Source organism: Bos taurus, chromosome 9 (genome assembly GCF_002263795.3).
Source record: "Bos taurus isolate L1 Dominette 01449 registration number 42190680 breed Hereford chromosome 9, ARS-UCD2.0, whole genome shotgun sequence".
Lineage (NCBI taxonomy): Eukaryota > Metazoa > Chordata > Mammalia > Artiodactyla > Bovidae > Bos > Bos taurus.
In genome coordinates, this window is record NC_037336.1 from 74104814 (window position 1) to 74129749 (window position 24936).

A 24936-nucleotide genomic window follows, 5' to 3' on the forward strand; every position below is an offset into this window, starting at 1 on the left:
TCACACAGGTAGCAAGTATCTGAGCTAAGTTTATCCAAGGTCTACCTTGTTCTAATGTTGCTGAAGCTGAAGCTCCAATACTTTGGCCACATGATATGAAGAGCTGACTCATTGGAAAAGACCCTGATTCTGGGAAAGATTGAAGGCAGGAGGAGAAGGGGACAGCAAAGGATGAGATGGTTAGATAGCAGCACTGACTCAATGGACATGAATTTGAGAAAGTCTGAGAGATAGTGAAGGACAGAGGAGCCTGGTGGGCTACAGTCCATGGAGTCACAAAGAGTCAGACATGACTTAGCAACTGAACAACAACAAATGAATAAGTACTGGAAACATTTAGCACCTGTAAAGGTGGCGCTAATGGTAAAGGACCTGTCTGCCAATGCAGGAGACATAAGAGACATGGGTTCGATCCCTGGGTCGAGAAGATCCCCTGGAGGAGGGCAGGGAAACCCATTCCAGTATTCCTGCATGGAGAATCGCATGGACAAAGAAGCTTGGCGAGTCGGACACTACTAAAGCGATTTAACACACACTAGCAACTTTACATATTGAGTGTCTAAAGTACTAGGACCTCGATGGGCCCTGGCAGATTCTAAGGCAGGTCAAATGATACAACCTGAGAAGCAAAGAAGGTGGAGGCCAGTCAGAGAAAAAAAAAATAAAAATAAAAACCTCTGCTGGACCAAGAGAATCAGAACTGTGGGTAATTAAAACTTCTAATTAGAATAAAAGCTCTAATCCCAGCATACGATCTGTCCTCCAGATTAAGATGCTTCATCTTTATGGCAATAGGAAGAATAAAAAAACTATGGAACTTTGTAAATTACCAAAATGTTCACAGACCTATCTTCCAGACGATATAACGGCACGCTGCTTCACTGGTTAGAATATTGCCAAGTCCATTACGCTCAGCATTCGTTAAATATCCCTTTCCACATAGCGCTCTCTTAAACAAGGTGAATGGAATCATTTTGCTCCTGATATTTGGTGTTGGTTCCAGTGACATAAGTGGGTAAGAGGATTTACAGAGGAAAAGTGAATACACTTGGCAACGTTTTCAAACATTTGTTTGGATTTTGTTTTCTAGGAGATGTACGACTGAGGGGTCAGACGGGGGTTCCTGCTGAACGCCGCGGCTCCTACCCATTCATCGACTTCCGCCTCCTTAACAGTGAGTAATCAAGTGTACCTGGAAAGGAACAAACGTTTCCTTTAAAAAAAAAAAAAAATTCTCACTTCCCTCTGAACTTCAAAACCCTCGGAGGTCTGCCTTCCTTCCTCTGTGTCTCCCCTCCCAATTGCAAATTAACCCTTGGTCTTTAGATTTCCTTCATAGTGAAGTCATTCCGCCCAGCCCTACCTCTCAGAGCTTGGGCGGCAGTGGGGTGTCCAATGAAGTCGTGTCAGCTTGAAAAACGTAAATCTTCAAAACAATGAAGCCCTATACAAGGAAACGATTCCGTTCACTATCCAGGACATTCTCTCCACCTTCAGCCAGGACGAGACCAGATGAGATTCTATTTTATTTTAAAAACTCCACAGGGAAACCTATTCTACCACTGCCCTTAGTAACCATCCATTATCTAATTTCCCTTCTTTATCTAATCTAAGTCTCTGAGGTCCCTTCTTGCAGTTCTACCAGTTCTTCTGGTAGAACTCTTCATCATGGCAAATTCGTTTCAGTCTATTCTTGCTGCTGCTTCCTCCATTATGACTACTTAAGAAGTTCATTTATTGCTACCTTTCCACTTTCTATTTTATTCCTCTTTTGTAGATTTGCTCAACCTCTGGCTCATAATTCTCTTAATCTCAGGTTCCTCTGGAAACCCAAACCAGTAACAGTCACCACTCCAGGTTTCATGTCTTTTATTACAATCATCCTTCACTTTGGACTTGGGGGGTAGGGAATGAAGAGAAATAAATATATTTCACAACTTACTTCAAGGTTTTCAGTATTTGGTTCTCATATCTCTTCCCATCCATAAATTTCAAAGTGCTGGGTTGTACCCACAAAGTATTACTTTTCTTTGGCATAAACAAGCTTAACTCAAGATGTAATTTGATTTATCTTGATCCCTGAAAATTACTAGAAGAAACTGGAACTTGCTATTTCTGATCCTTAGATCCTCCCAAGATCAATGAAGGATGGACAGGAGTGTATTTCTCCTGGCTTGTTCACTTCCCATATCAGTGTGCAATATCTGTTTTTGCAGTTCTTTCAGAGACACAGAGATTTGGAGTAACTCTTTCCATACTACAGACAACCTCCCTCACCCATTCCCCCCAAATTGCATTTTAGAGGATAGAATCCAAGTCACTAGACTAATGCAATTTTGGTCACAGCCTATGAAGAGCTCCAACAGTGTCTCTTGTTGTTGCTGTTGTTGTTTAGTCACTGTTGTGTTTGACTCTTTGGAACCCCATGGACTGTAGTCTCCAGGTTCCTCTGTTCATGGGATTTCCCAGCCAAGAATACTGGAGTGGGTTGCCATTTCCTCCTCCAAGGGATCTTCCTGACCCAGGGTTCAAACCCACATCTTCTGCTTTGGCAGGCAGATTCTTTACTGCTGAGCCACCAGGGAAGCCAACAGTGTCTCTTAACCCCTCCTTATAACCCTGAATGGGTTGTTCCAGGTACCCATGGAAGTTACCCCTTGAGACAGCCTCTAACCTGTATGGATTTCCAGGTCCCAGGCATATGGCTTCACCAAGGAGTATAGGGATGAGCAAGGGCCTAATTTACTGTCCCATGTAGACCAGGACCCTCAACAGCACCACATACTGAGGGGTAGAGGCAGAAAATAACCAAAAAACCTCTTTTCAATAGTAAATGAGATGTTATGTCATGGGTTCTAATATACAGGATGAACAAAATAGGAAAATAGGAGACATTTCCCCCTATAATTCCAAGGTTCCAAATGATAAACTCTTTTTTAAAATTTATTTATTCTAGTATTAATGAGCAACATCAACTGCTAATAATGGTTATCTTTGCAGGTGGAACTATGGAATATTTAACTGTCTACATCTTAGGCTTCTGTAACACTTAGATTTTTCAACACATTGTTTTACTTTTTTAAGCTGAAAAAATTGGAATGTAGAAAAAATTTCAACAGAAAGTCAATGTAGATAATATTTCATTGTTATATTATTCACAATATAATAGATCATCTGTAACCAGGTGCTTTCCTGTCTTCCCTCTGCTGTGGATCTGCCAGGATCTTCCTGGCACCTAGACCCAACCTTAGCCTCCTTCCCCTGACCCAGGCTGCTCTCTGTCCTCCATCCCTATTTCACCTCGCCTGTTGTGCGTGACCTCCCACCCATTGAGTGGCAGTGTTGGCCATCCATCTTATAATTCCCTTTCTCGTCTGTTTGCACTCCACTCTGACAACCGTTTCACTCATTTCTTTTTATCAGTAACATATGCTAAGGCAATATTAATTTGCCTTTGCTGTACTTTGTTTTATAAGTTATCTCAATTTTTCTCCTAGATACAAAAAAACCTCATCCCTACATAGACTCCAAGTTCCTAAATGATATTCTCTTGATAGTTGTTGACCTTTTAGTAGCTCCTGTTAACTTACTGAATAAAGGGTCTCCTCAAAAAGATAATATTAAATAATTATAAATGTCAGTCATCCTCTCCATTTAACTGAGCAGCTCAGACAGAACTGAAGCCCTCTGAGACTTTTCCTTATTTGTGATACTACCCATTCCATTATCTAGAAGCAGTGACATTATTGTGGTCACTCTCCACAGTTTCCTTGGTCTACAACTAAAGCAGCTTGTCACTAAGGAGCAGCAGATGCGTGGCTATCTGTGTTATACAGAGTCACATAGGATATATGTGTCATATCTCCTACTGCCTTATAGTATACAATCTACTTAATTCTCTTTGATCTCATCCTTGTCCATGTTGTGGTATGCCTGAGTTGTTAGTGTCTGCTTTCCACCTAAAGGGAAGCATTTTAAATATAACTTTATAAAAAATGTAAAATAAACCCCTAAGAATATTTTGGGACTTCCTCCAAAAACTTTTAGTTTTACCAGCTGATTCCAATTCTACACCATAAGTACCAAATTCAAGTGATTTTTTAAAATGTAATTTACCTTAATTTTGAGTCAAATTATCCAAGAATAGGCACAGACCCATTTTCCTCAAGTGCCTTCAGTTCTGTAAACTCTCCCAAGAATCTCATCTAGGACTTACCAAAAAAAAAAAATACAGGTAAAACTATCACCATAACCTCTCTTCCCTGTGTCTGCATCCCTGCAACCTTCCTCCTATAAGACTTCTTGAGAACCGCGTGGCTGCCATTCCCTGTCCAGTGTGTCCTTGACAGCTTACCCTCTACCACCCACCTCAGCTATGCCTTGAATGGCTGAGACATGCACAAGCAAAAACATGCACTAAGTAGTAAGATCCATGTACTTCTCCCATTAGCCACAACCCCAACCTGTCACAATAGGACAGGAGACATCAGAACTCATATCTAAAATAACTGCCCTTCCATCAGAACACAGCTTCTAGGTATTAAAACAGAACTCAAACAGAGATGGGCAAACAGTAGCTAATGCACCAAATCTGTGTCACTACCCTGCCTGTTTTGTCAACAAGATTTTACTGGAATACAACCATGCCCATCCATTTATATGTTGTCTACAGCTGTTTTCACCCTACATGGCAGAGCAGTTGTAACAAAGACCATGACCCCTTACAGAAAAAAAAAGTTACCAACCTTTAAGTTAGATTTTTTAATTGAGGTAAAGGAGTTTATGATATCTCTATAGATAAATTCAATCCAGCCTATTTTCCTTTGTTAACAACATTTTTTTCTTTTCATTCCTTGGTGCCATGACTTTAAGAATGGACTCACATTAACCAAATTTACATACAGTAGGAGGATAAGCCAAAGTGAAACTCTCTTGCTGATCCAGATTTTAAACTCCACAATTATAATTTCTAAATGCACAAATATTCTTCTTCAAGAGGTGCTCCTTTCCCCATATTCTTTGAGGGCAGAGTACTATGGTAATCATTTACCTGTCATCTATGTATAAGGTGACAATATATACCTGCTTTGCCTGCGATAACCCTAATTTGTACCTGTTGTCTAGGCATACTTATTAATAATGCTACCTTTCAAATACCATAATATCCATGCTTGGACAATAAATTACAATGCCAATGGATTATATGGTTTTTCCTACAAAAAGAGAACTCCAAGCCAACACCCCTCCTATGTTACCTGCAATCTGAGAGTAAAGATCAGAAAATCCTCCTCATAAGAAATTCACCCAGATCAATAGACATGTGAGATAAAATTACTTGTTAATAGCCAATTTCATTTCCTGTTTATATTTTATACCATTTAGAAAAGAGGCATCTATATGAATTTCTCAAAGCTACTCTGGATCAGTAGCAGGAAACTGGTTTCAGCACCATTGTGTGGGAATCGGGAATCACAGACTTTAAAAGACTCCTCTTTACATCTAAGTATGGAGGGACAGAATGGAATGAGAAAAAAGGCGACAATAATTTTTATTCCACTTGAGGTTCTAAAACAGAGGACTGAAAGGAAGCAGAAGGGTAAGGAATGTAATTTCTCACATTATCCCCAGGCTGATTTCCGACATACTAATTTCATTTACTGACTTTGTTTGGGGGAAAACAAGAGAGGAGAAAATGTAGAGAAGAGTGTTCAGAGAGACAGGTGGCCACAGAGGTGAACGTCGCAGAAGCAATTACAGTTTTATGCAGAGCAGGTGGCTTCTGCGACCCCTGTTGCATCTCTGTCTCCTGGCTTAATATAATCAGGAGCCTGAATAGATAATAACTAGGTGGATATGTTCCCGTGGCAACCATTTCAGAGCAACATGATGTGATTTCCATGTGGGCTCAGCAAAGGAAGTGACATACCAAGCAAACATGCCCAGTGACTGTGGAGCTGGAGGGGAAGAAGGGGCATCAGCTGAAGGTTTTAGGACACTAGCTAACAGTTGCCACAGAGAACCTGGAGCTCCAGACCAGCCCTGGGGCTGTGCAGTAATAGGTTAATTGGCTAATTGGCTTTCCCTATTAGTTAGTTTGTTAATCTTGATATTTAAAGTTATATTCCTCTAGACCTGCCTCTCCACACGGGGCAATTTTAGCTGTACAAGCATGAGGTAATTTTAGTAGAGCTACCAAGATATTTTCCTTTGATTATGATTTCCAAAATAGAATATTTGCAAACATGTTTATATTAACCTTTATAAGTGACCCAGAGACCCAAATGCTTTATCAAAATCTTCCATCTAAACATATTACACCCTGCAGAAATATAAAATACATTCACATAAGGACTGTCAACCAAAAGCCACCTTGCATGTTACAAATCTGGTGCTAAATGATATCCCCATCTAAAAGAGGGGGGGACAATTTGATTATAAATTCCATTTTCTAAGAGAGATTTCCTAGCAGATGGTGACAGCCTGTCAGTAAACTTCTGAAAGATAACTTTTTTCCCATGTTTGTTTTTTATTTTTTTTTAACTTGAATCTGCCTGCAATGCAGGAAAACTGGGTTTGATCCCTGGTTTGGGAAGATCCCCTGGAGGAGGACAGGGCAACCCACTCCAGTATTTCTCCCTGGAGAATCCCACGGACAGAGGAGCCTGGCTAGCCACAGACCATGGGGTCGCAAAGAGTGAGACACAACTTAGCGACTAAGCGCAGCACAGCACACAGTTGATTTACAATGTGTTAGTTTCAGGTGTACAACACAGCAACTCAGCTATATATATTTTTTCCTTCAGCTTCTCTACCCTCAGAGCTTATTACAAAATACTGAGTATAGTTACCTGTGCTATACAGAAGGTTCTTGTTGGAGATCTCTATATATGCATACCTGCTCAGTCGCGTCCAACTCTTTGTGACCCTATGCACTATAGCCTGCCAGTCTCCTCTGTCCATGGAATTTTCCAGGCAAGAATACTGGAGCGAGTTGCCATTTCCTCCCCCAGGGGATCTTCCAGACCCAAGGATGGAACCCGAGTCTCTTATGTCTCCTGCATTGGTGTGCAGATTCTTTACCCATGAATCCCATGAACGGAGGAGCCTGGTAGGGTACAGTCCATGGGGTCACAAAGAGTCAGACACGACTAAGGGACTAAGCACACTCGCACATAGTGATTTTAACCAACAATACTGTATTATATACTTCAAAATTGCCAAGAGACTAGGTCTGAACTCTTATCACCGCAAAAAAAGAAATGATGACTAGGGGAAGGAATAGAGGTGTTAGCTATCACTATGGTAGTAATCATACTGTAATATATAAAGGTATCAAATCAGCATGTTGTACACCTTAAACTCACACAATGCTCTATGCTGTTATGTCTCAATTTTCTAAAAATAAAAGAAAAATTTAAAAAACAAAAAATAGGAACTTCCCTGGCAGTCCAGTGGTTAAAACTCCATGCTTCCACTGCAAGGGGCACAGGTTCGATCCCTGGGCAGGGAACAGTCATTCCAAATGCCACATGGCAGCCAAAAAAATTAAAAACAGAAAATAAAATAGAAACATTCTTTTAAAAAGTGTTACTGTGATTTGAAAGAAGTCATGCTCAGAGCATGATACCCCACCAGTCCTGAACCCCAGCCCTGAGCTCTCCAAACAGAGTAGGAAGGCGCTAGTTGGGACCAGTTCAGACTTTTCCAATGCCAAGGTAACGCCCCACAATTTCAGAGTTCAATATTTGCCTTCCTCTGGAAGAAAGGCAAGGCACTGTTTGTGGTTGTGGTGCCTGCTGACTCACCTGGAACATACTCCATGAGGGACACTCAGGGTTTCTGGCTGCAGACTCCCAGCACTTCAGATGCGGAAGGGCCAGACCCATAAGATGGTTAGCCACCGAAATGCCACTGCATCGCAGAAGACAGAGTTGATGGTGTCTGCCTTGTTTCCCTCGTTCCCTGTCACTATTCATCACTGGCCATTGGTAGATTGCCTCCTAGGGTAAACAGTGTGCCAGGCACCAAAAGTACGAAGATACAGGAGACATAGCCACTGGCTTCAAAGAATTTACAGAGATGTGAAAGTGAAAGTGAAAGTCGCTCAGTCGTGTCTGACTCTTTGCGACCCCGTGGACTGCGTGGAATTCTCCAGGCCAGAATACTGGAGTGGGTAGCCTTTCCCTTCTCCAGGGGATCTTCCCGATCCAGGCAGTCGGATTCTTTACCAACTGAGCTACCAAGGAAGTCCTTTTACAGAGACATAAGCAAGGATACATTTTGATGTGATGTAATACATCTAATAATAACACATGAGTATAGAACAAAAGTGAGCTTCCCAGGTGGCTTAGTGGTAAAGAATCTGCCTGCCAATGCAGGAGACTCAAGGGACAGGATTCGATCCTTGGGTCGGGAAGGTCCCCTAGAGAAGGAAATGGCAACTCACTCCAATATTCTTGCCTGGAAAATCCCATGGACAATGGAGCCTGGAGGGCTACATTCCACGGGGTTGCAAAGAGTTGGACACGACTGACATGTAAACAAGATTCTGAGGAGAGAGGAATAAACTTTGGGGAAGTGAGAGAAAGGAAGAATCAACTGTGTCTGGGGAAATGAGAGAGGCTTTCTGGAGGATCTAAAACCTGAGCAACTCTGAAGCAATAATGATGTGAAGGAAGGCTGCACACGGAGGCCAGGGTTTAGGGCTTCAGGACCTAAGGAAGCAGGAAAAAGTCATCACCCAATCTACTCAGCTGGATATACATGTTATTGGAGGATGAGGTATTCAAGTAGGATCCATGCATTATCTCTGACTGTCTGGGGAAAGCTATATTCAAAAAGAAACAGTTTTCACCATCTAAAGCCAGAACAGAAAATAGCCCTTGCCTTCTATTAACATGGCCAACATCATTTAACAAATTTATTTTTTATCTGAGTGATAAAAAACAGAAAATTGAATCCATAAGCCCAGTATTTCCTCTGGGCTATTATCCATTCATTCAGCAAACTCTCACTCTATGCCAAACAGGCCATGAGGCCAGGGTGCCCTGAACCACACCAGTAACCACAGGGCTGAAACCACCTTTTACATGATGGCTAGCTCCTGTCTCAGACGACAATGGACCAAAGTCTGCCAGATTCACTGAACACAGATATCTTAATAATCCCTTTCTAGCCCACAAGGACTGTGGGGTGGCAGGGTGGCACCTACAGTATCTATCCCAGGGCTAAAGATTCTGAGTGTTTAAAAGAAACCTTTAGATATTCCTTTAGCCTCAAAGACCCAACAACATTACTAGATGGCTAAGACAAATACCCATTAAGCCAAAGACCATACAAGGCCATAAATGAATTAGTTCTCAAATAGTTGACATGGACAGTAAATCAAAGACAAGAGAAGGCAAAGATTACTGATGTGCCCTGAGCAGGAGAAGAGGGGTTTATGATCTTGTGCTGAAATCTAAAAGATAAGGCGGAGTGTTGGCTGGTTCAGAAATTGCCTAGAGGTGAAACTGGACTGACATGGGAGACGTTAAGTCACTGAGTAGGAAGAAGGGCCCAAAAGTAGTAGTGTGTTGACTAGAGAGAAAATGAAAAGGCTTGGAATGCCAAGATAAAGAATTTGAACTTGATTACTAAGGAAAGAGAATTGCTGGAGAATTGTAATAAAAATGTGGATAAAATAGTGTTTCAGGAAATTAACTCACATCCATATGTTAGGAGGAACAGTCCCAATGTTCCCAAAAGAAATATAGTCAGGCGGCATATGATGATGGCAGTAGAAATGAAGATGTAAATCTAGAGATGACATGGAGAAGAGGAGATAAAGCATGCTGGTACTGAAGACCAGAGGTGAAGTCATTGGTGAGGAAAGTGGACAGGAATGGGGGAAAGATGGTGAGCTCAGTTGGGACACGTTGTTTGCAGAATAGTCCAGGTGGAAATACCCAGTGCAAAGCTGGAAATAAGGGCCTGGAGTGCAGGGGAAAGAAGCCTGTCTTGGACGCTCCACTTGGGAATCACATCCATCCACGAGCCATATGGCCAGGACAGGTATCACAAAATCAACTACTTTCTTCACATGTTCCTAGAGTGTCAATTTACAATATTCTTGATTTAGCAAAGCATAAGACGGTGGATGATAAAGCCCACGAGGAAGGAAGTTTCACCAGCAATTTTGTTTCCTCTGTGAGAAACAATTTAGACACCTCAGTTCAGATACCTGCCCCCTCTTCCTCCCTCCCCTCAAGGATTCTATTTGGTACAAACGTGGCTCCTTGTGTCAGAGCCCAGAGGGTTTGCTAACTCACCTGAAAACAGCACAGAAATGGTAATTTTCTACTGCAGCATTTCCTTGAGAAAAACCCTAACCCACCAGGAGTATTTCTGGCGTTAAGTGGCGTCTTTGGATTTCTGGAGACAGTAAAATATAGAGGGAAGTAGGAGCAAGTCAAGTTTCTTTTGACTGAAGTTTCCTTCTGAGTCACTGAGCTAGAATGACTTGTTTGTTAAATAACATTAAATTCAACCCTCTACCCAGAAGCAGGCACAGGCGATCTCTTGTGACTTCATTAGTAAACAAAATGAGGGGTTATGTCCTCTGATTACCAGTCTACCCTCGGAGTTTCAAAAGTTCTGAAAGCCTCACCATGATCCCCATTGAACTACATATATGGAAAATAGAGTGTTTCCATCCTTAAAATCTTTTGTGTGTTTCCAAACTGAGATCTCAGGGTTAACACACAAGATCAAAATCTTGTTTTCTTTCTAGCTAGCAAACTAAATTGCCTTGGGGCACCTGGGTGGTTTATTACTGATAAGTAACCTTAGGAGAGAGGGCAGTGAAACCCATGCCTGAGAAAAGTGGCAGCAATTACAAAGGAAAGTCCCAAGGGAAGGTGGCCAGTGTCACTGCGCCTAACAACGGCCACCACAACATTAACCTGGGAGGCGCTTAATCCCCGGCCCAGAAAGCAGGCGGCTGGCGCTGGAGCCATCTCATGCAAGGCTCCCCAAGGCTGCAGTCTCCCCAAGCTCGAGAAGCACAGGAGGGCTGCTGTGAGCATAGAAATGAGAGGTCTTCACACCCTTGCAGGCTGCTTCTTTGTAGGGTCTACTGTGGCTGCCCGCCAGAGCCCCATGCACACTGAACCATGGTCAACAGAAGAGACTGATGGAAAGACAATGAACTTTCAAGTCAGACCCGAGTTTAAATCTTACATCTTTTGTGAGCCTGGGAGAGGTACCCAAACTACTTAATGTCCACACAGGTGGAAGGACATTGTAACACCAGCTTCACTGGGACGAGGTGAGAGGTACATGAAATCAATGTGTCCTACAGCCCATCTGGCTCCTAGTAGGTCCACTGTAAACGTAGTCAGACTTTGGATCTATCTACTGCCTCTGCTGAGTGCACCCCTGTACTGGGCACCTCCTCTCCTAGGAGACATCTACATTTGTCCCTGGGGACCACAGAGGATTGGTTTCAGGAGCCCCATGCACATGGATACCAAAATCAGTGAATGCTCAAATCCCTGACAATATCCACCCTCCTTATCCACGAATGCAGAACCCATGGATGTGGAACCCAAGGATATGGAACCCACAGATAGGGAGAGGGGGTCTGTATTCACTGCTCAAGCCCTCATGCAGTATTATGACCTTTATGAAGACTATTTTGGCCCTCCTAAGAAGCTAATTATTCCTACTTCTGTGCTCCCACCATATATTCAAGAAAGTATCCATCACACTGTAACTGCAAACACCTTGAACCTGAATCTCCAGATAGTATATCCTCAAAACAAGCTGAAGTGATCTGGTGCAGCAAACCTGGCCCTTCCATGGGTATCTGGAAACCACTGACATAAGTCAGTTATGCCATACACATATCAAATGATAATATCATCAACAATAATAATAGCTAAGATGTGTGGAACCTTTAGGTTCTAGATACTGCTTTACATGCTTTGCACAGGTTGACTCATTAATCCCCACAAGATCCCTATGAAGTAGGTTGACTCATTTAATCCCCACAAGATCCCTATGAAGTAGGCACTACTATTTAAAATGAGGAAAAAGTGAAAATGAAAGTGTTAGACACTCAGTTGTGTCCGACTCTTTGCAATCCCATGGACTGTAGCCCACCAGGCTCCTCTGTCCACGGAATTCTTCAGGCAAGCATAGTGAAGTGGGTAGCCATTCCCTTCTCCAGAGGATTTTCCCAACCTGGGTCTCCTGCATTGCAGGCAGATTCTTTACCATCTGAGCTACCAGGAAACTGAAGCTCAAAGATGAGAAACAACTCTCCCAGGAAATAACTTGTTAGCCAAAATTCAAACCTCAAAAATACAGTGCCAGAGTACAAGTTCTTTATCGTACTGGGCTATAATTCTTCTTTATATATATATGAATTTTAATATTCAAAGGCAGTCGTGTATGCCATATAGTACCTTTAAGTGCCAATTACAATAGTAAATATTTTTCTTGCATTATAATCGTTATTTTCTTTTTTATAGTACATTTAAACAATTCCCTTTTTGTTATGAAACTGCTTCAGTATCATTGAACAAATGTTTCTATAACTTAACTGGAAATTTGTATTTATACACCTAAATACTAGGCTTTGCAACTATTCAACTGTTTTTCAATATTCCTACATTCTGTCAGATGGTGCTGAGTGACAAAATGCTCAGTTCATCACCTGACCTTGTGTGCTTCGATAAGAAAGAGAAGGGTGTGGTGGTGACAGCTGAGGACACTTGTCAACTGTCCCCAAGAAGGAAATGGAATCACTATTGTGACAAATTTAAGTCAGATTTGAGGCTGCCACCAGTTGCTTTAATTTTTCTCAAGGGGGAATTGGTTATTTCCTGTCATGCAAACTGCATCATTGAAAGACAGTTTCTGAAAATGTTTATAATACCCTAAGTAAAAAGAAGCAGGATGCAAATTGCATATCTTATAAGAAGGTCTCAGTTGTGTTTTTAAAAACACACCAGAATTTTAACAGGGATTATTTCTAGGTGCTTATTATTTTCCTTTTTCTGTTGTTATGTCACAAGCATGTATTCCTTTCATATTCAGGGCAAAAAAAATTATTAAAAAGAAAAAAAACTCAATGTTGACCAGAAATAGAGCATGTACCTTTTTTTCTAAATAAAGTACTATCAGGACGCAGAAAATGAAGTGGCTCCCACGGTCTAGAAAACATTATTTGCTAGGCTTCCTTGGAAATCTGATTGGAAGTTATGAGATTGGGAGATTATGGAAGCCATGTGTGGTACTTCGCAATGATGGCTTGTCCTTTAAAAATGAAGTTTATTCCAAAGAACATGAAACCAAACTTCTAATTCACATTTAAACAGCACTTTGCATATATAAGCTTTTAAATGAAGGCACTCAAGAGATCTTTCAGCCCCATTTATCAGTTTTACAAGCAAAAAAAACAGCAGACAAAAAAGAGAGGCCCAGTGACTCACTCCATGATAATCAAAGAGTTAAGATCCAGGATTCAGGCCTTTTGACATTGTTTTTCCACGCAGTCACACAGCCGTTCCTTATTTAAACATTCCCTTAAAGATATAGAACAAATTTAACCACTTGCAATGAGACAAAAAATTAAAGCTTCCCCCTGAATGTGGTGGGACCCAGGTGCCTTGGTTTGGATTCTAGCAGTAGCAACTGCCCAGACCTCTCTGTTCTCCAACTTCCTGGGCTGGAAAAGGATTGAAGAGTGCAGACCTCATAGGGTTATTGTGAAAGGTAATGAGTAAATGTGTATAAAGCACTCGCACAGTACCCACCACAGTACAGACCCTCAATAAAAGTAGGCTTTTATTATTGCTGTTATTCATATTCCTATTTCTCTGTGACCACATGTAGAAATGCTTGAGAAGAATCTGTAATACATAAACACATTTGACTTATATTGAAGAGAGTGATTTATTAACCGTTTACAGTTTTTCATTCTTTTGCATATTTGTTCTTTTTTTCTAAATGCAATTTCTTTAATTTCTAATAATTTTTTAAAAATTTTGGAGACCATTTTAGGGGGTGGCTGTGCTAGGCAGCATTCACTTTTTCATTCTTGCAGCAAATATTTATTGATATTTGCAATATCTGACCCATCTGTTTCCCAAGTATTGTTGTAAATAAAGTGGTAGAGAGAAAATGGTAGCTGGAAACATGGGGTTGGACGTTTCTTTTGTTTTGTTTTTGCAAGACATTTAAGCATGATGAAATTATGGTGAGAATGATCTGGTTGAGAAAGAACGATGGAATATATGAGAGAAAGTTCCTAACTGGGAGTTGTTGGAGAGGGGGAGTTTTCCCCTCTATCCCTCTTGACTTCTTGTGGCTGGACTAATAATAACATGGACATAAGACAGATGAACAGGAGAAAAAGAAACAAATTTTAATTCATGGGCTTGCCAGACAATTAGAAATGGAACCAATGAAGTGGCCAAAGAAGGCTTATTTTTATACTTTTTATACAAAATATGTCTGTGAGGAATTGACAGGGTGAAGAAAGCTAGGTTTGAGGTGCCCAGTTAGGTGAAGAATCTGAACAGAGTTTGGGCTTGTAAACTAAGGAAGGACCAAGGTTTACTCATGCAGGTTTCTCGGCCCAAATTCCCCGTCTCCAGTGAGAAGTGTGCCTTTCTACCTCCAGATACAGGGAGCACCGCTTTCCCATGAAAGATTGGTTTCCTGCTTTCATGGACACAGAGAGGAGAATCAGAGCATCTCTCTTACATTGGCCATTTCCTAAGTAACTTTAATTCGAAATAAGCAATATGCCACTGAGGCACATTTGGGGATGACCTGCCCAGGGCCCCAACAGAGCAAAATGTCCAAAATGAAAGGTAATAGAGGGATTTAGAAAAAAAGGCAGCTTGTCTAATAGAACAAAGAGAAAAGGAAACAAAGAATGGCTGCAGAGTCAGAAGTTTTATAGGTTTTATAGCAAAATAGTAAGGAATTTCCCACCAAGTGACTTTCAGTCTCTCCATGAAGTAGGAAGCAAGGTGGAGGGTGGTGGAGACAGGTCACTAGAAGACCCTTAACAGCCATGCGTTTATGGCCCAGAGAGATAATTCTGTGTGCCACCTGGCCACCTGCCCTCAGCAACTGTGGTCCCAAAGCTGTGGTGCCACCAAAAGGGAAATTAATCCCAGTGACCACATGTTCACCGGGCCCTACCTTGGACAGCTTAGTCTGTGTCATTGCTTCTCTTTTTCTCATGGTGTGGATCCTTATGGATAAGCTTGCCCCCATTCCTGCCCCACCCCCGACTCTCCCATATCTCTACACAGTACAAAACTGAAAACAAAGAAAATTATAATCTCCTGTCAAAGACTCCTCTCCCTTTCTTGGGTTTATTTGTGCTCTGTGAGTAATACAATCTGGAAGGAAAATCCAGCCGTGAAAACAAGTTTTACTTCTGTTTTGTACACCCAGCCCACAACCACCCACAGGAACCAATTCGTCACATGAGGACAGCAGTGGCTGTGGCTAGTTTGCTTCTAGGCAGGGGCTGGAAGATGCTCCCTCCTGGCTCTTATTCCCCCAGTGGCTGTGGATCCTAAGGCAACGTGAAGATTTCTAGCACCTTCTCTCTCAAGAGTCACCAAGAAGTCGTCAAGTAAACGAACTTAACCTTAGCTTAGATTGCAACCCCTAGTACCCTCTTTCCCTCTCTTGCCTACCATTTTTTGACAATCTTTGCCAAGTGAAAAAATAAAGTCCCCCATCTCCTGTCTTCTTCTTTTCTCATTCTTTCATTTTGTGTCTTACTCAATTTGATTTATTTTCTATTTTGGAGATAATTCTTGGTAAACACCAGGAAGCAAAAAGTCCATCCAAAAAACCTTCTCCTTGGAAGACCTGGAGTAAGTCTCTTCAAAAAAAAAAAGAAAAGATAAACTAGATTAAGCATGTATTGAGAATGTAAAGAGTGCCAGGACATGAGCTATAGGAGATAAAAGATAAATAAAACATTTGTGGAAAGGCTGGCACACAATTCAGACAAACACCAGATAAATTAACACCAGATAAACTGACAGGTGCCAAGGAGGCTCTCAGAGAGAAAGCACTGGACTTTCTGGTGAAGGACCTCATGGGGAAGTTGGCATTGGTACTTGGACAGTGGTTGGATTTTTATAAATGGACATTTTTTTTTAAGTACATTCAAAATAAAGACCAGGAGTGGGGAAAGGCTAGGTTCATTTTAAAGGTGAATGTCTTCAACTCCTAGAGTGAATGTATAGTGTTGAAGGGAGGGAATTGCACAGTTGAAGAACATGTAATTAGAATTAATGTAAAATTAGGCTGACCTTTTACTGAACCATGGGGATTGGTTAGAACTAGACCAAAGGCTATCTTGAATACTAGTTTGTCGTTAACTCTGTAAAAAAAACTAATAATAATAAAATGGAGAGTCACTGAAAGTCCGTGTGCAAAGAAAAACACATTTTCTCCTTCCTTGTACCTTGGACAGCAAGTGGTTTCTTCTTCTTAATATTAAAACTGAATTACAATGAAATGGCCAGTGATTCCTGGCTGTACAGTGAAAATGCATTCTCTACCACTTTAGAACCTTTAGTCCAATCTTCTATAACTAACAGCAAGACTTCTTTAAAGATAGCCTTACAAAAACAGCATATATTGCTTTTGATGTCCAATTCTATTTTAAACTGTTACATAGAAAGTGCAGGATCTCAATCCAATATCAAAATAAAATGTATCATTGTAACTCTAAAATTAGCTGATGTTTATTGAAAGCATTCTATGTGCTGAGCACTTTTTATGTACAGCTCTATTTATCCCTCTTGACACAGTGGTAGGTTCTGTTAATTATTTTTATCTTCAGTTGGCATAAGAGGCGGTGGAAGCACTGAGAAGAGTCAGAAGTCCACAAAGCTGTGTGGGACACAGTCAGGTTGCAAAGCCACACAGTAGATTCAAAGGATGATCCCCCTGTAACTCTCTGGTGGAAGGCTTCCCACCACCCTCCTTGATAAGGATGGCATCCTCCTTAGGCAGGTCTCCAGACACACTCAGCCTGCTGGGATCCTCTTTTTCATCGACTTATTCACTCAACTGGCTTCCCAGGTGGCAGAGTGGTAAAGAATCCATATGCCAAATCAGGAGACACAGGAGATGCAGGTTTGATCCCCGAGTCAGGAAGATCCTCTGAAGTAGGAAATGGCAACCCACTCCAGTCTTCTTGCCTGGGAAATCCCATGAACAGAGGAGCGTAGCAGGCGGCAGTCCATGGGGTAGTGAAAGAGTCAGACAGGACTGAGCACGCACATTCACTCAATAGTTATTTATTGAGCACCTACTATGTGTCAGGCACTGTTTTGATGGCTTAGCTCCAACAGTGGAAAGGAAACAAACAACAAACTTTCTTCTCTTAAAGAACGTCTTAGAGCATTTTCTCTATCACATTTATTTTTCCTAGGTCTCATTAGGTTTCCAAAATGTCAACACTGCTCTTGATACCACTGCCAAAGCATCTTTATCTTCATATAAAAAATTATTTTCAGAGACAAATAAGTGATAATACCTCTGAGGAAATTACTTAAAAGATAAGGATTGATTAATATATCAAAAGACAAGCATACTCTAGCCAGTTGAATATTCTCTTAATTGGGACTTGCCAAACACAGATAACCTGTTTTGAAAGAATTATAACAACCAAAATCTCCTAACATATAAGCTGTTTGGGCATAACTTGGTTTTTCTTCAGTGACTTATGATCTCTCAGAATCTTAGAAGGCGTCAGAGTCAATTATTTTTAACAGCAATTATTAACTTGAACTTCAAAACAATCTTTGTGAGTTTAGCTTTTTTATTTTTAAAATTTCCTTTTCTCAACTTGAACAGACCAATGGTACCACCTGAGACTTGAAAATAATCTAAAAACTGTGGGTTTTTATTTCAGTTGGTTGGAAATGACTAACAGAATAATATAATGAATAAATTTCACCTAATATTAATAGTTGAATAAGTGAGAAACACCCACTGTATGGAAATTAATGTCACTGTATTCATATGATAGGAATGTTCTCCTAGAGTATTTTTTAACTACCTATTTAACAGCTTTTACCACCTTAAATCACCCATTGGTATTATATTTTAAGGTCTTAAATAGAGAAGATTAAGAGAAGGAACATTATACTTCTTTAAATGACAATTAAGAGGCTCTGATAATCATTTACCAATGATATTAATGGCATGAATAATAAGAAAGTGTGACTCAAGGTGATTTAAGGACAATTTAAATTACATGTGAAAAATGAAAACTTGAGCTGAAGCATTAAGGAATTCTTAAATTCCATTTCTTACATTGTGGAGTGGAATTTTAAAAGGAGAAGAGACATATATGCAAAGCATCAATAAAATAGTGTGTATATGTATCTTTAACTGAAGTATGGCTGATTTACAATGTTGTGTTAGTTTCAGGTATACAGCAATGTGATTCAGTTGTGTATATAGGTTTTTTTTTTCTTTTTCCTTATGCTATAGGTTAGTACAAAATATCAAGTATAGTTCCCTCGGCTATACAGTAGGTCCTTGTTGGTTACCTCTTTTATATATAGTAGTGTGTATATGTTAATTCCAAACTCCTAATTTATCCCTCCCCCCTTTCCCCTTTAGTAACCATAAGTTTTTCTATATCTGTGAATCTATTTCTGTTTTGTAAATAAGTTCATTTGTATCTTTTTTTCAAGGTTCTACATATCAGCAATATCATATGATATTTGTCTTTGTCTGGTTTACTTCACTTACTATGATAATTTCTAGATCCATCCATAATTTCTAGGTCCATCCATATATATATATATTATCCATCCATATATATAGGCTTTCCCTGGTAGCTCAGTGGTAAGGACTCTGCCTGCCAATGCAGGAGACACAGATTTGACCCCTGAGTTGGGAAGATCTCCTGGAGAAGGAAATGGCAACCCTAAGTATTCTTGCCTAGGAAATCCCATGGAAGAGGAGCCTGACGGGCTACAGCCTATGGGGTCACAAAAGAGTCAGACACTACTTAGCAACTAAACAACAACATATGTATACCACATCTTTATCCATTCATCGGTTGATGGATACAGATGAACCCATCGATAACCCATCAATAAGGTTGCTTCAGTGTCTTGGCTACTGTTCACTAGTGCTGCAATGAACATTGGGATGTATGTATTTTTTCAAATTATAGTTTTTTCCAGATATATGACAAGGGATGGGATCACAGCATTATATGGTAACTGGCTGCACCAATTTATATTCCTACCAACAGTGTAAGAGTGCTCCTTTTTCTCCACACCCTTTCCAGCATCTAATGTTTATAGACTTTTGATGATGGCCGTTTTGACAGAGTGAAGTGATACTTCATTGTGGTTTGAATTTGCATTGGTCTGATAGTTACTGATACTAAACATTTTTAAAATCTGCCTATTGGTTATCTCTATATGTCTTCTTTTGGAGAAGGCAATGGCACCCCACTCCAGTACTCTTGCCTGGAAAATTTCATGGATGGAGGAGCCTGGTAGGCTGTAGTCCATGGGGTCGCTAAGAGTTGGACACGACTGAGTGACTTCCCTTTCACTTTTCGCTTTCATGCATTGGAGAAGAAAATGGCAACCCACTCCAGTGTTCTTGCCTGGAGAATCCCAGGGACGGGGGAGCCTGGTGGGCTGCCGTCTATGGGGTCGCACAGAGTTGGACACGACTTAGCGACTTAGCAGCAGCAGCAGCAATGTCTTCTTTGGAGAAATGTCTTTTAGATTTTTTGCCCATTTTTTGATTAGGTTGTTTGTTTCTGTGCCTCTGAGCTATGTGAGCTCAACAAAACAGTATATTGTTAAAAGACATTAAACAAAAGAACATTAAAATCACTTAACTGTATAGAATTAAATGTCAAATGGCAGTATCGTGTATGCACATCCCCTGATGCCAAACTTAGGCTTCCTTCTCAGAATTAATGAAAATTAATTTTGCTTATTCTCATTTCATATCGATAAAATAAAAGTCACATAAGGAAATAAGATTTATTTTTTTCACTGCTGTATCCTAATGTCCTGAACAGTGCTTTACACTTGGTAAAGGCTTGACAAATATTTGTTGAATGAATAAACAAATTATTTATGGTGTTTATTCAAAAAGACTTGTTGCTATGGATGGTGTATTCTATTTTTACTATAGTTAATTTGTACGTAATATGCTGACAACAGTGGCTGACGATTTGCCTTGTTACAAGAAGTCTTTCAAATAAGAGTTCAGTAAAGAATATTTTCATAAAGACTAGCAACATTATGTGGTACAGGTATCATATAACATATATTCCATTCTAAAGTATTCATATTTGTGACAAAGCGCTAACACTTGAAATACAATATTTAGGATATATTTTAGCAAAAAGAACATACGTTTTTTCCTAAGAAATAAAGAAAATTAACATATACGACTAAATCATCCTTTACCCTTAAATTGTGTTTTCCAAGCCTATAGCCTTTGTTAGTATATATCACTTATAACACAATTTCCCAAAGTACAATGTACATATCAAAGGATACGTAAGATCTTACTGTTATAGGAATAAGCTTTTTTCTTTTCCTTTAATAGTAACATTTATTTTAATGTACTAAGGAAAATGTAACTAGTGCATGAAATCTATTTTTTATTGATACCAAATTGATTTAAGTACATTTAAGTAAAAATGAATTCATTTGATTTAAAGAAAGATACTAAGTAAATAGTTGTGTAAGAGGATATAGTAAAGACCATAATAATGCCCCTTGGATGAGTGAAAATGGGGGGCTCTGACCTTCATTCTTGCTTGGAACAAGACACATCCTGCATCCTTACGAGGACCTTCTTACAGGACTGGAGTCTGTTGCTTTACCACCTTCACCAGTTAGGCTTTCACATGGTAGAATGGCTTCTAACCTTCTCAGACTCAAGGCTTCTATTTTATAGCACATAATTTATAATGTCCTCCTGTACTATTTTGATAGGAAGTCCATAGCCTACTTGTTCACATAAATTAAAAAAAAAAAAAAATCAATCCAAGGTCCTGGCAGTATTATAAAGCAAAAAGACAAGACAAGCCACATTGAATGAAAACATTACATAATGTTTTCATATGTAAATGCCCAGGGATAACCTCCTTAGAAGGCACCATGATGTAGTCAGATACTGCACCCACGTGCCGAATCGCTGTGAATGATTCTGTGAATGTAGCTACTACTAGAGACTGCAACAAGTGTGTTATATCAGTAACACAACCCATTACTGTAAGCAGTCTTGCCACTGGTGATTTCCTGAGAACAACTGCTGATAGAGTCCTGTCCACCTCTCCCTGCCAAAATTACATTCCTCCCTTAATTTGCATGGTAGTTGCATTCCTGACAAGGGAATATTAAGCTATATTGTAAAGCACAAACTATTAATTTGTACTTTACATATAAGCACAAAAGAATACTTTGTGCTTATATGGAAAACAAGGAAACAGGGTTAAGTTCTAGGTTCAGATAATTAGTTATAAGCAGAATTTTCACCTCCATGGGTACTTCAGTAGGCATTGAAAATTTGGAACAAGATACCGGACAACTCTTTGATGTGTGGAACTGTCCTGCACACTTCAGGACTCCCAGCATTCCTGGCTCCCGTCCTCTAAATTCCATTCAGCCTCTTTCTGGCGTTGTGACATTCAAAAATGCCCCCCAACGTTTCCCAAGTGCCTTCCATTTTGATCTCATAAATCCAGTAGCACTCGAGTTTAGTTGTTTCTTAAGCTCTTCACTGCTGACTAACAGGTAGTTATTAATCCAATTTGAGTTTTGTATTTATCAGTGATAGCATTTGGTTCTAAAGTATCTTAAATATGAAACATTTAGCTCTATGGCTTCTAAAATGATTATAAAAGTATTCTATTTTATTATAATTATAGTTTTATTGATTGTGGCTTGTTAATGACAAAGTTTGTTGGCTTAAAGTTGGTAAAGTATTTTTACAGTAACTTTCAGAAAGTTTGGTTGCTTTTAAGAAAAATATTTCAGAATTGGAGCTCCTGAAAGAATCTGAAATTCAATATAGCTAGAAATCCGTTTACTGAAAATCAGATACTTTCTGAATTATCTAAGCCTCCTAGGGCTGCAGATTTTGACAGCATAGCTTTAAAAAGCAGATTCTTGGCATAATTTTGAGTGGATTTTGATCAAGTCATGCTGAGAAATTTGCAACTGCAGCATTCATTGGGTTGTACAAGAAAGAGAAAAAATAAAGTTAATGAAAACTTTCCAGGGTGAATGACCTTAAACTTAACTGAACTTCTGAACTTCACACCCTATTGTGATCTTTCTGACACTATGAGGAATTGCTCCGGAGGGTCTCCAGAGCGCACAACCCTCACTTTTCATTCTTAAACAGTGTGAAATCTGTCAGCCCAACCAGGTCATCAAGAGGGCAGACTGTGGCTTGTCATTACCAGAGGGATGTTCTCTAGGACTCTGAAGAAGCTGGGCAGATTTTGGTTTTTACTGAGAGTTTGAGCCCGGCATTTTAAGAAAGAGGCTGATTTCCATACATTGGGAAAGCTGGCTTAGCACATATGCTTGAGAAAAAAGAACATATCCTACACAAGCTACCAGGCTTCCCTGGTGGCTCAGACGGTAAAGAAACTTTCTGCAATGCAGAAGACCCAGGTTCGATCCCTGGGTCGGGAAGATCCCCTGGAGAAAGAAATGGCAACCCATTCCAGTATTCTTGCCTGGATAATCCCGAGGACAGAGAAGCCTGGTGGGCTACAGTCCATGGGGTTGCAAAGAGTTGGACATGACTAAGTGACTAACACACAAGCTGTCAAAGTAATGATTTGACATTCATTTCATTAATTCTTTAGAAAGCGTATCATTGAAAACAACTAACAGAGGTTTATTTGCAGTAAATGGAGAATTTAAAACACTTTCCTCAGTAAAGATAGAACCTGATTTTTTTTTTAATTAATTCTATTATGGGAGTCAAAGAAACAATATCAGTTACTGAGATGGGTGGGAACTCTTAGATGTCTCCTGTTCTTCTTGTTCTAGCTCTTTGTTGTGTTGGGTTTTTTTTAAACCTAAGTTCCTAAGTTCCTTAAAATTTTGGTATGCTGCTTCTCTGCTTATAAACTTGAAATAGGGATAACTATTATTAGTTCATTTTTTTTTTAATTGGAGAACTGGATCCTCTGGGTCAAAATTACCAAATCAATGATGTTTTCTTTGACTTTCATACCTTCTTTAATTCACTCCATTGCATTAAATGCTCGGGATTAAAAGATCAATCAGATCAGATCAGATCAGTCGCTCAGTTGTGTCCAACTCTTTGCGACCCCATGAATCGCAGCAAGCCAGGCCATAAGGCATCCTAAAGGAAATCAGTCCTGGGTGTTCATTGGAAGGACTGATGTTGAAGCTGAAACGCCTATATTTTGGCCACCTGATGCAAAGAGCTGACTCATTTGAAAAGACCCTGATGTTGGGAAAGATTGAAGGCGGGAAGAGAAGGGGACGATAGGGGATGAGATGGTTAGATGGCATCACCAACTCAATGGACGTGAGTTTGGGTAAACTCCAGGAGTTGGTGATGGACAGAGAGGCCTGGTATGCTGCGGTTCATGGGATCGCAAAGAGTCGGACACGAGCGAGTGACTGAACTGAACTGAAGGCATAGCTCCTACCCTCAAGGAACTAACAGTTCAGCAGTGAGAACAAGTAAATATGGCAATTCTGATACAAATGAATAATTGCTTTGCTAAATATAGTTGGAGGTGGGGTTGGCTGTGGGAACCCAGCACAGAACACCAGCAACCACCGAGAAGGATGGAAAAGACTTTTCACCATCCTCCATCTCTTCTCTCAACCTCTCCACCCCAACTTCCAGCTCTCCCCAAAGTAGAGAGTGCTCCTCAGAGATAGAACCCCAAGCTTTAAACTGTTTCTTCTGCCCCTTCCATCAGAATCTGTATGTTTGATATTGCCTATCTAATTGCAAACTAAGTCAAGCTAAGATATTCATTGATTGGTTAAGTAACTTTTTCCAGATGATGTTTGCATTCTGACTGCAATTGCCTTACACATTCCACTAACCTCTTTGTTGAATATGCTCCATGTGGATTAATTTTGGTTTATCAGAACTGGAGAACCAAGGCTTGAGCCTGGTGATCTCACTCTAGACCAAAGGCTTTTCCCTTGGAATTACACTTTTTTGGGAAACTTTTAATTTTATATTGGAATATAGTTTAATATAGATTAGCAATGTTGTATTAGTTGCAGGTGTACAGCAGTGATTCACATATATATACATATATATGTATGTACATGAATATATTCTTTTTCAAATTCTTTTCCCAAGAATTGATTGTTATTAATACATAACATTGAACAGTGTTCCCTGTGCCATACAGTAGGTCCTTGTTGATTACCCATTTTAAATATAGCAGTGTGTGCATGTCAATCCTAAACTCCCTAACTGTCCCTTCCTGCCAAACTTCCCCCCAGGTAAGTTCGTTCTCTAAGTCTGTGAGTCTGTTTCTGTTTTGTAATTAACTTCATTTGTATCATTTTTTAAGATTCTGCGTATAAGTGATATCACATGGTATTACACTTTTTTTATCACGGTCTGTAGGTTCTGCCTAGCTTGACCACCCCTCTGGCTGAGTCTCCAAGTAGAGCAATGCTAACATGGCTCACCTGCATAAGATGGAACAAGAACCATCATGGTGTCATAGCTGCTCCTAGAGACCCCAGGCACACTAGCTGCCTGTTAGAAGGGCAGTTGGGGGTCCCAAGAGAGTGCAGTATCACCCTCCCAAGCCAGGCTAACGGTTTTAGACTATTATTGCTGTGGAGGAACAGGAGTGAGCTTCCTTCTTGACAGGGAAGTCTT

General features: G+C 40.1%; 1 protein-coding gene across 5 annotated transcripts in view; it reads left to right on the forward strand.

Moving 5' to 3' along the window:
• PDE7B (phosphodiesterase 7B) overlaps positions 1-24936 on the forward strand; it is a 380722-nt gene that overhangs the window by 288798 nt on the left and 66988 nt on the right. For all 5 annotated transcript variants that reach the window (XM_024996621.2, XM_005210970.3, XM_059889704.1 and 2 more), the window contains 1 exon segment: positions 1091-1174. In XM_024996621.2, the coding sequence (XP_024852389.1) occupies positions 1091-1174 (84 nt within the window).